Source organism: Tigriopus californicus, chromosome 4 (assembly GCF_007210705.1).
Source record: "Tigriopus californicus strain San Diego chromosome 4, Tcal_SD_v2.1, whole genome shotgun sequence".
Classification (NCBI taxonomy): domain Eukaryota; kingdom Metazoa; phylum Arthropoda; class Copepoda; order Harpacticoida; family Harpacticidae; genus Tigriopus; species Tigriopus californicus.
In genome coordinates this window covers 5,941,489-5,952,911 of record NC_081443.1, presented here as the reverse complement: position 1 = coordinate 5,952,911, position 11,423 = coordinate 5,941,489, and the positions used below count along the sequence as shown (strand labels likewise).

At 46.4% G+C, this 11,423-nt stretch overlaps 1 protein-coding gene across 6 annotated transcripts; it reads right to left on the bottom strand.

Annotated features, from left to right (window-relative positions):
• Positions 1–357: 357 nt before the first annotated feature.
• On the bottom strand, positions 358–10,441 carry LOC131878966 (protein groucho-like). Of its 6 annotated transcripts, none has more exons than XM_059225136.1 (10): positions 9,691–10,441; positions 6,720–6,872; positions 6,509–6,603; positions 6,378–6,441; positions 5,631–5,738; positions 5,480–5,563; positions 3,700–4,155; positions 2,288–2,686; positions 2,133–2,221; positions 358–2,054 (listed from the first exon to the last, which is right to left on the bottom strand). In XM_059225136.1, exons 1-10 carry the CDS (start codon positions 9,730–9,732, stop codon positions 1,073–1,075), a joined length of 2,472 nt encoding a protein of 823 aa, XP_059081119.1. In that variant the 5' UTR covers positions 9,733–10,441; the 3' UTR covers positions 358–1,072. The 6 variants fall into 6 exon arrangements, with proteins under 6 accessions (XP_059081119.1, XP_059081120.1, XP_059081122.1 ...); XM_059225137.1 differs by having other exon boundaries at positions 3,700–4,152; XM_059225139.1 differs by having other exon boundaries at positions 5,480–5,554.
• Between the last annotated feature and the right edge of the window lie 982 nt (positions 10,442–11,423).

The window sequence follows — 11,423 nt, the reverse complement described above, 5'->3', positions numbered from 1 at the left end:
ACGTGTTTCAACAAAAAGATGAAAAAAAATCGTTCAGCAATTATTTGACGGGATATCGCCGTGCTCTCAAGCGGATTAGCTCGGCTGAGAGAATGATAGGCTCCTTTCTGCTCTTTACATCGCTGAATTTACATCGACTCACTCCATTTGGCCGGGCCAGCAACATTCCAAAGCGAAGCTTTGGATTCAGCTTTTGAACTGGAACAAATTATTAATCATAATCCCAACCATTTTCAAACGTTCTCCCGATTCCCAGGTGAAGCTTTCTTCCGCGAAGGCGTTTACATAATGGATCAATTTCAATACAAAGGCGAGTCTACATAACATCGTGCGCACCAAGCAAAGAGTCAACGACGATCAGCCAAGAAATAATGAATTGTCATTTATTATCATCTTTTTGTGTAATCATTGGCACAACTATGCAGAGGTGAGCGAGAGACATTGTTTTGGGGGCATTCCACTCGTCGCGCTATCCTCAAAATGCATAGGAGAATGAATTTCTACGGTTCATGTTGTTCAAGTTGTCCATTTTAGACTAAGCGTGATTTTTTGCGTAGAGGGCGAGGGGCAGGAAAGAGTGGTAATAATGAATGATGATAAAAGTAGTAACAACAGCAGTTGAAGTTGGAGAATAATATGGTAAGAGTAGCAGCAGTAACTTGTACTATCATTATTTTTTTGCAAATCATAGTAATGATACCGGTACTAATAATAGGACATTTTTATGATCCAGATTTGCTTTGTGTGCCAATAGGGGACTGCTGGGGGCATGGGTCACTTCAAAATGTGATTCCATGTTCCCACAGACGAACTTTAAGACGACGAATTGAGTTAAACTGGCACTCAAAAGCAGTAGTACATTATCTGAGAAAAAGGCTGCTGTTGCACAGTGTCAGTCCTGGGGTCAAATCTCCACCTGGCGCGCTCGAGTGAAATAATAGCTATAATATCATGGGGCTGTTGTTGTGCTTGTTAATATTGATGCTGCTGTTGTTCTTGGCATTGTTGTTGTTTCAACAACTTTTTGAGGGAGTATTTCCATTTCTTCAAGCGTTCATCCACTAATTTCGGATTAGTAGATCACCTCGTAAACGGTGGCCTTCTTGTCTCCGGAGCCAGTCACGATAAACTTGTCATCAGATGAGATGTCACAACTTAAAACTGAGGATGTCTCCTTGGAGACGAATATGGATGCTCCATATGGTGTTCGCCATGCGTTTAATAGGTTATCTTTTCCGGTGGAGGCAAACCATTTCCCCGAGTGTGCGAATTTTAGGGACAACACACAACTTTCATGCAGGTGAAGCTGGTACTTGTCCGGTTTGGAGCAATGAAGAACTTCCACGTTCGAGCTCTCCATGCCAACGGCTAGCCAATCCCCCGTAGGGCAATAGCCCAAGCAAAAGATCTGGGAGGAGAAGTCGTGTTGCTGGAGTTGGCGACCTTCGCGCAGATCCCAAGATCGTACCGTATTGTCCAGGCCTCCCGTCCACAGTTTTGTTCCATCAGCGGATATGTCGATGCAGCTGGCTCCATCCGTGTGACCTTGGAATTGCCTGACCAGCGTTTGGTTGTGCAAATCCCAAACAGCGATGTTACCATCACTGCAGCAACTGAAGCACACCTTCGAGTCTGGGCTAATGGCCAGTGCATAGCAGGCAGGTGCCCCGGAGGTGAGCTCAGCCTTGATTCGTGGAGTGGGGGCAGCCAAGTCCCAGATGGAAAGGGTACTGGCTTCGCCGCCCACAACTAGGGTGCGACCATCCGGAAGAAGTTTGATGGAACGAATATAATTGTCCCGTTGAAGACAGTCAAGTTGTGAGATGGGAGTCTTATTGCCTGGCTGTGTCACATCCCAGACCTTAACGCAACCTTTTCCGCCCGTGTAGACATACTTGGTGGGATTACTCATGGTGACGGCACACACCACTTCTCCGTGCTGTAAGGTATTAATCTGACGGGCGTGTCTTGGAATGCCTTGGGCTGTGAGTGCGTCGTGGGGAAAGCTTACGGGTTGCAGGTGGTTGTCAGTTCCAACATGAAACGAGTATGCTCTGAAATCAAAGATCACGGGCTAACATGAGTCAAGGAGTCAATTAAAGGATCAATAATCTCTTGATGTGTACACTTACGGTTTGCCGTTGGTACCGTTGGAAGAAATGCCATTAAGAGACCCGTTGGCTCCGCCATTGCCGGGCATTCTTGGGGCTCCAATATCAGGCTGAAAATGGGATTCAAAAGGTACATGAAATACCATGTGGAGCGAATAAGAAATATTGAAGCTTACCAAAGCGGGTCTGGGACCAAAGGCTCCAGGTAGTCCTACAGGGGGAATTCCATTTTGATACGGAAACCCACCCAGATCTCCAGGAGGTCTGGGGGGAAACCCTTGACCAAAAACCCCGGGTGTAGGCGGTTTGCCGTTGGCCATAGGAGCTTGTCCGTTAGGCGTTGGAGGTTTGGATCCAGAAGGTGTTCCAGGTTTGTCAGAATTGCTCGCTCCTTCTTTGGGCTTCAGGGATGGAGTAGATCGCGACGACGATGAAAGATTGGATGACGGTCTCTCATTCCTGCCAGAGGAAGGACCATTCTCAACACGGTGGTCACCATTGGATCGTGGGGGTTCGTCTTCATTACCCACATCTACCACGAGATCTCCATCACTTTTGTCGCCGCTGTCAGATTCCTGAAGGTAGAAACAATACGATGACGTCGATAATCATAGAATTGGGGAGGCTTGGTCATGGTAAAGGGTTACATATATATATATATAAAAAAGTGAAGGTGGTTCCATCTTTGTAAATCTTGGTAAATATAACCCAGCACATGCATGTGAGTAAGTAGTGAGTAGGATCTGACGCTAGTGCAATCATAAAGATTAAAGATACTGATCTACACTATCGGCGTGTTTTATTGGTGCAATATTTCTCAATACTCCGTTCGATATAGCAGCCAATTCAAACTCATTATCGGACCAAATACTTTAACAGACATGACATGACTTGCTGGGAACTCACTGCCAAACAGCGGTTAAAAATCCGTATAAAAATATTATTTAATGTGAACCCTCAGTTAAGGAAGTGTTGAGCGCTTTTTTTGCAACTCATGGGTATCATTTAAAACCAAATAGACGGCTCATTTTAGCTTTCGCATCAAGAGTGATTGTGCATGTGAGGCTAAGAATGTTCCGAGTCAATCTTATCCTCGCGTTACGTCTTTCTTTTTAGAGCCAATGTCAAGTTAGAAACCAACTAAGAGTACCACACTAGCCCAGCCGTCGCACAACGATCGAGCGAGTGCCGGACAGTTTCCATTAATCTATAGTCTAAATTATGTAAACATCAGCGAACAACCACCTCACATTGCTTTGCAAAGAAACAGTGCTGAAACGCTGTCGCCGAGGCGACGTTGCTGAAGGGAAATCAAACAATTGCTTTCTGTTATACAAATGTTTGCTTAGCAATGAGTAGGATAGAGGAGGGTATATTTATCTTTTCCTATCGCACCATCCAACAAGCCTTCAGGACCAAACTCATTCTCAGCTTAAGCTCGAGCTAATTTTTGGGGGAGGGGGCAAGAATTCTTCCTACGTTTTCCAACCGCAGATTAAGTACTGATGTTTCAAAGACAGTCGGCCACCTTTAAACCGCTGCTCCTTCGTCAAGCATTTCACCGCTGTTTTGAGATCATCACACTTACATGGCCAGATTTCCGGGAATGGTCCTCTGTTTTGATGCGTTTCCCGGGACCATGGCCATCATCGTTGGGCGTGGAGGCTCGGACTGGAGATCGAGGGGAGCGGGCGCGGCTACTGCTCACACTGGCTGTATCCCGGTGGGGTCGAGGGGACGCTGAGGCTGAATGTTTCATACGTTCCTCCATGGCATTCAGTGAGGGCTTTTCCTCCTTTACATCATGCCCTCCTAAGCTGGCTCTGTGCATGAGGGGATGAATGCCTGCGGCGGAGGATACGGCCGCACTGGCGGCAGCCGCCGCAGCTGCGGCTGGATGACCGGCGAGTGAGAGTAGGCCACCGGCCATTGAAGAGGGCGGGACACCTGGCATGCCTCCCAATCCGGGAGGTAATCCCGGGGTTCCAGGAGGAGGCATTCCCGGTGGCATTCCCGGTAATCCACTCCCTGCTGCAGCTTGCTGCTAAAAATATGACAAAAATCAGGGTTAATGCATGCATATACTGAATAGAAAAACGTAATGGCGAGTGGAAGCGAGCCACCCATCATCGATTCAATTTGGCTTATTCCTTCGACGACCATTAATGTTACATGATCCGAGACATAGACTGTGACAGTGCAAGTAGAGCTGGAGAATAGCTCGATCAATAATCTGAACCCTTCTCTATCCTAGCCTGGTATTTTCAATCATTCTCTTTCTTTCTGGCTCTCACCCTCTGGTTTAGGTCTCCTTTGACTGTAACACAAGTCCTATAGAACAGAATATGGAAAGGGGAGACCTCCCATTCGAGTTGTTTTCAACCCCAGCTCATATCTAACTTTGGCTCCCGAACTCTCAGAGCAACCATTTTGGGGCAACAAAATGTATTTTGTTTCAAGGGTCCTACATACTTTCACCTTAGAGCATAAATACCTTCAGTAAAAATCTGCTATCTAAAGTAATGACTTTCCACAAAGGAAGTGGATTTATTAGAGTTCTCGGCCATTTAAAACCATATTCAACCTCTTTCGTAGGAATGAAAATCCTAGCATTAGTATTATCTCACTGATCACCACATACGTATGTGTAGTTGTTCTGCACAAGCTCATTAATACCTACATAACCACTTTGGCATTGGGGCAAAGGCCAACCCTTCGTACCGGACTTACACAGTTGTATTTGTTTCCCATGTACTACCACTTCCTTTTTTTGCTCAGCAATCCAGGTCTGCTCCCTAACCAGCCATGTTCTACAACAGTTGATGTAGTAAGGAACAAATGGCTTTCTATTTGCAAATGAGATTGGCTTAGCAAAGCGTGAATGTCGCAGTTGTGGCTACCATCAGTTCTGGTAACTACAAAGCGACATCATGAAAGTTCCCCCCCTCCCTTTCCAACCAGAACCGTCGGGTGAGAACTGAGAAGCACGATCCAAGGGTTGCCAAGATTACACAAGATATTGGCCTTAAGTAACTTGCAGATTTCATTCCTAGACGCGCATACCTTAACAGGGGAAGGGAACTTTGTAAAGCCAGAGAAGAGAATCTTGTTTTTGAAATTGTAGTCGTATCAAACCGAACCAGACCCAGAGCCAATCTAATTTGCTGAGCAAAGTTCTCGTCGAGTACAAACTTCATTGGAGCTTGTGTGAAGTGTTTTGAGTAGGGTTTGTCTTTCTTCAGAAATCATATTTTAACTTTTTACCACTTCAAGGTACTCGCTTTGCCAATAACTTATCTTTGACTTCCCTTTATTCAGATAGAACTTCCTCAATAAAAATCGAGTCTTGATTATAACACCCAACTTACCTGCATAGCTGCATTTAGCTCTGCCATGGTGATCTGTTTGGCTCTTTCTACTGCCATGGCCACCTGTTGTTGATGCTGGAACACCAATAAATATAAGTTGGAATCAAATATCTCTTCAAACGATGATATCTAATGGAAGAGTTTTACTTACTTCAGCTGAAAGGAACGGTAGCACTTGTCGTAAGATTGCGTCCAATCGCTTTCCGATTTCAGTTTGTTTGTGCATTTCCACGTTAAGGCCATAGGACATTTCATAATACTAGAAGAGAAATTGATTTATGTTATTCCTCCTTCTGAACATAAAACCAATCCCGATTCAATGTCCTGAATGCTCGAGAAAATCACCAAACTGTTAGGCAAATCCAAACAAACCTAGTGTCTGAACTACTACTAAGCTTAGAGAACTGCCTCTAATTACATCAATTTGCTGGAACACTTCTGAATCTTCTCTTAGGGTCTGAGCAAGATGGAACAAGACTGTCTTTTCCGTTCTCTCTTTTACCGTTTGGTTTCTTTGCTCTCAGGCATTTGATTTCTAGAGGAGAGTCTTGTAATTGAAGGCTCTGGTGTATGTATGTGCTTGGAGGGAGGGGTCTTTCTCCCCTCCCTTCTCAGTGTACGCGGGGGAATCCATTCGTTTCCCTCCGTGGGCATTTACACATCTTGGAAGAGAGGAGAAAGCCTCTTCGAGTATGCTTAAAAGATCCCCTTAAGGGCTCTTGATAATTCAGGATTGCATGTGGGAAGTTGAAATCCCATGAAGGAGACCATCGGAGAGAAGAAATGATATGCGAAAGGACGTAGATTCGTTCGTCTCAACAAAAGCCCAGTTTCGTGACCACAAAACATTTAACAAAATATATGAAGATCCGATGGATAAACGTCGTCGTGTTCTTACCATGACATAATGGCGTTGCATTTCGGTTTTCTCTTGGGCAAGTTTTTCGCACTCCAATTTCAGACTAAATGGAAGGGAAAATAAGAAAATAAGATCTCTCAGTCAGCATTGCACAGGAAAATGATACCTACCTGTGGTATTGGTTTTGGATGAAATTGAATTCCTCTTTGATTCGTTCACAGGTTTCAGCTATTCCCAACTTCATCTGACCTCCTCCAGGGCCACCCTGTAAGAAAAATGTGTTGAGCATTGATATTAATCCGGTTAAACAATCACATGTATAAGATCCGTATTCGCGAGCCCTAAGGCTAGAGAATATCGGGGATGCGCTTCAAGCCGTACTTTATGATGTACCTTGTCGTTGTTCATGCCTTGACCGGGATGGTCTCGAGGGTTGTGTGGGGGCATGCCACCGTTAGGTGGCATATCGATTCTAGGGCCACCCGGGTTTAGGCCCGGGGGCAATGACATGCCGGGGGGAATGCCACCTGGGAACTGGAACAAATACAAAAAAACGAAACACAATGAACACAGGGTCGTGCAATCACATTCACCAAACAGATTCAGGAGGTCCTCGGGACCGGGGTATTACTGAAAGTGTTGCTGTGCTGTGACCTCTAATTGGGAATAAATTAACAAGAAAGGACCTCGAGCTGTCGTCGGTGTCCAGCTTTTCTTCACGATACGATATTTACAAAAATTACGTAATGCATCCACGTGTTGAGATTGAAACAAAAGTAACGAGACTTACTGCTTATCCGAGACACACATAAAAAATAAGACATGGCCGTAGAAAACCAACACAACGTAAGAATAATACCAAGAAATGTGGGCCCTATTGAACTGGTGACTTGATATAAAGTGGAGAAGAATTCTTTTCAACCAGAGTGGAGGTGTTCATGGATTTTCAGAATGACCGTAAATAAGAGCCCTTTCAGTTTTTGTCTTTTTCTTTCCGCTATTTCTGCTTTAGCTTATGGTCCCTGTGGACCTGTTCAATTATTGACACAACAAAGATGCAAATTGCAACGAATTGCCTTTGACTTGTCCACTCGTTATTCCCATGCAACATTAATAGACCATGAACTCATTCTGCTATAACTTCTTCTTTTTCACCTCCTAACCTATTTGTCATATCTCACGCCTCGTCGAATCCTCGTTGACCAACTAACACCGACGTCATAGATCCAAGGTGTCGCGGATTAAATATAACCCCGTAAACTTTGGAGCACTCATGGATCATTCAACTCGTGATTTTGAAAGCTTTGAACTAGGCAATGAAGGCGAATTCGAAAATATAGATACCAAACAAAGATTGCACTCTCGCGAATGAATGAGTGAATGATACGAGAAAAACTAATATCGACAGGTCCCTGAAGAGCACTTAAGAACAAGAAATGCATTTGGACTTCGATCGGCCAACTATGGGCTCAAGCTTAAGCACCACCCAGATTAGTCATTTGTCTTTGCACTAGTTTGATCAATTTCGTCTTGAGGAATTCACAGACTGTCAATCAGATGACGGCTCACAGAGGGAGGGAGAAAGAGCAGAGGACGAAGAACTGAGCGCGGTTCAATCTTGTCCGTCTTTCTTCTTTTTCTGTCTACTCGAAATACTAAGGCACCACCAAATCGATTCGATAGTCGTCTTCGTCGTCGAGATCCGACGGGTGGCAGATTGTGTGGTGGCTGGCAATTCAGCAATTGACGAGGCGAGTGGCTCCTTGCCGCGAAGTCGTGGAGCACTGATTGAAATCACATCTCAATAGGCTGAGAGATTTCTGGTGTGAACTTTTTTTCCATACCTGAGCTCGTCGTCGCGCATCAGAGCTGAAGATCTCATCCTCTTCCCCAGCTTCTCCTTTTTCTTCATCTTGAGTTGGCTCATCATCCCCGCCTGGTCCATTCACAAGCCGTTTTCAAGCCACATTTACGTTTTGAGTTTTCAGCCCTTGTCGATAAATTCCAGCTCCCGCAGAGTGAGGGCTCATTTTTCAGGCATAAATATATTGGGCCGCCTCCTTTTTCGTTTGCCTGCTTTTTGCGTCGCCCATCCCAACGTGAACAACTACCACTTCTTCGTCTTCTTTTACTACTACATCTTGTTCATTGTCTTAGGACGGTGAATTTTTCGACCCTCTCACACATCTCGACATGATTAGGAACAAAAACGATCCTATGACAGAATGCTTTACAACTCTTAAAAGAGATAGAATTCGCGTTAAGACGTCGTAGTCGTCAAACACGACTGGCTTTCAACTACCAATAGAACGCCGAGTACTACGCTTAACAACTACAACTATTCGAACAACAGACACTCGAAAGAGCGGAGCAATGAAAACGTGGAATGCTCATCCCCTGTCTTGTGTCCGTGAGGTCAGCCAGACAAGCGATTTTCAGATGGTCATCTCATGAATGATCTGTTTCAACCTTCTTGAGTTCTTGCACCCGCCTCCTGTTCTTCTCCTTCTCTCTCGCTTCTTCTCCCCAGCCCCTTTCTTCATCGCGGGTGACCCTGTCGATTGGCCACATCACCCATTTCAGACTCAATAACATTCACTACCTTGGTTGGTGAATTACTGCCCCCCCCCACTTCACTATCTAAGCGCGTCAGCAATCCCACTCATCGGATGCAAGACTGACCCAATCTGACGACGGGAACGAAACCCCCATGGCCAAGACGAATTAATACGCGAGAGGAAATGAGAGGGAAGGTATCGCGCATCTACATCCTTACCCCACGAACAAGGGACATGAAAGCGCCTCCATGATCGTCATTTGGAAGTTTGAAAAAACCCTACTAGGGGATTTAGTTAGAGCGATCTTGGGTCTTCTCAAAGTTCCAGATTATATTAGTAACATAAAAAACGTGATCAGCCCGTTCAATATCAATAAGAAGTCGATAGAAATACGACCCTAACTGGCCCTGATTTTCAGGAGCCTCTAGCCAGCTGCCGCCGCTCAAAGTTGTTCTACAGAAGCCGAAACCATACAATAAGAAAGGGAAAAAGAGGGATTGAAAAACAACCCAACGAATCGCAGTATCGAGGTTGCGCGAAGTTCGCCTGGATTCCGACCCGCCAAAATGTGCTAAGAAAACGTGAATTCGGATTAAGGTAGCGTCTAGGTGAAAAGCGGGAACAAGAATAGCAAACTACCCTTGGGAAACCAATAAAAAAACCATCACACCCGTTGGCCATACGATGGGGCCTTGAAGCACCTATGGACACACCACCGGCCTACCCACATGCAGTGAACCACCCGATATTTAGTTCCCCGTTTCATTATCACTGCCCTGGCAGTGCTGACTTACCGGATTGGGTCCCACCGGATGACGACTGGGCCCACCAAACATGATGAGGTCGATGAAAATGCAGAAGGATACGAACGGTAAATGAATGGGCACTGCACAGCACAAATAAACGCCCTCACGGGATGTCAAGGCCTGGGCGCCGGATTCGTTGGAGAATGGACGGGTTCGCCAGGGCGATCACGCTGGTCCCACGGCAGCACAATCGGGGCTTAGCTGCGGGCACTCAATACCCAATCAGGCGGGCAGAATGTCCGGCCCAAGGTCTATCTTGCCCCGTTTGACGGGAAGTACGACGTGAAAAGGCTCGACCTAGGCTGGCACTCCGTTCATCGACGGAATCACGGTCATCAAGGTCACAGGGCGTGGGAACACACCCGGGATCGCACTGAGGCCCCACAAAACACACGGTCGGAGTCCGGCCGCCCGGTCTAACACATGTCTGGCCCTCTCACGGTCACCTTAACCCGCCAACCGACAGACCCACAAACATGGACAGGCTCGGTGGGGTTGACCGAATCGTTGTTCACCCATGAATTGGTGATTTCAAACCGGAGAAGAAGGGCCACCGACTGGCCGCTGGGATCACTCAGTCCGACGCACTCAGAACACGGCCCCAAAACAGCGACCAACACGCCATCCACCAAGGGAAGCCACAACTGTGATCGAGCAAGAAAGAGGCCAGAAAAGGCGAGAGAGAACGGGAGAGCAGCCACTCAATTCTAATGTTCACTCGCCAGTTGCCCAACCAGCACTGCCCAATACACACAAACCGAGGAGCGAGACAATCATCCGCCGCCTTCCCCCTTCCTCCCCCCTTCCTTCCCTTCGCCTTCTAGCTTGGGCTTCACAGAGCGACGGCGGGCACTCGGCCTAGCTAGCACCATTGGCCCACGGGACGGGCAGAACTGCGGAGCCAGGGCGAGTGGAGAGCGGGCGAGCAGGGACCCGGCCGGCCCATGGCGTTGAGGATGCGCCAACAGAAGAGAAAAAAGTCAATGTATTGGGCGGGTTAGGCGGGTTGGGCGGCTCGGTCCGTCCACTCCACATGGAGTGAATTAGTGAGAAAGGACCAATGAAGGGAGGGAAAGGGGAAGAAGCGGGGTGAGGATTGGTTAATGAGCTTCGTTGGACTGGAGCTCCGTGGCAAAGACGTGAAATGAGGTGACTAGTCTTTTGGACGAGGGGCTACGAGCCAGCGCTAGATTCAGCCCTCTGATTGGTGGCGCTGGAAATGCCCTGCCATTTTGAACTCAGGAATAAGAGAGAATAAAAATAGTCGGCATTTCCATTATGTTTGACCTAAGAATTCCACATTGGATTGTTTGAGCTTGCCAGGGGTTGAGAAATGAATAATAGCGTTTTGATAATAGATGAAGCGTTTACATGAAACCTGAACTTATCAATTATTTTCTAGTATTTCCCGAATAAAAAGAGAAGCGGGAACTTTGAAACATATCCCGGTCTGTGTTTACAAGCCCTCTAGTGTGTTACCACTGATGAGGAAAATAATCACGGGAGGTTGCGACCGGGGCTACCAATTTACCTTTTTAATGTTTGACACTACCAGTGGAATCTCCGAAACCAGTTAGTCAGCCTCAAAAAGTAACCCTTCCGTCAAACCAGGGTTGCCATTTGCTCAAACCTAAGTTTCTGCCTTGCTATGGAATAGGCGGTTGCTTTCACTTTCCATGTTTTCTGGCAACCTTGAATTTGAAATTTGATTTGATCCCATT

What these genes read in the sequence shown, in the direction of transcription:
- LOC131878966 (XM_059225136.1), bottom strand. Translation starts at nt 9,732, where the DNA reads ATGTTTGGTGGGCCCAGTCGTCATCCGGTGGGACCCAATCCG. An exon ending in ATCCAAAACCAATACCACAG is followed by an intron (nt 6,442 to 6,508) that starts GTAGGTATCATT and finishes CCTTCCATTTAG; the next exon opens with TCTGAAATTGGAGTGCGAAA. An exon ending in AGCTAAATGCAGCTATGCAG is followed by an intron (nt 4,156 to 5,479) that starts GTAAGTTGGGTG and finishes TCATATTTTTAG; the next exon opens with CAGCAAGCTGCAGCAGGGAG.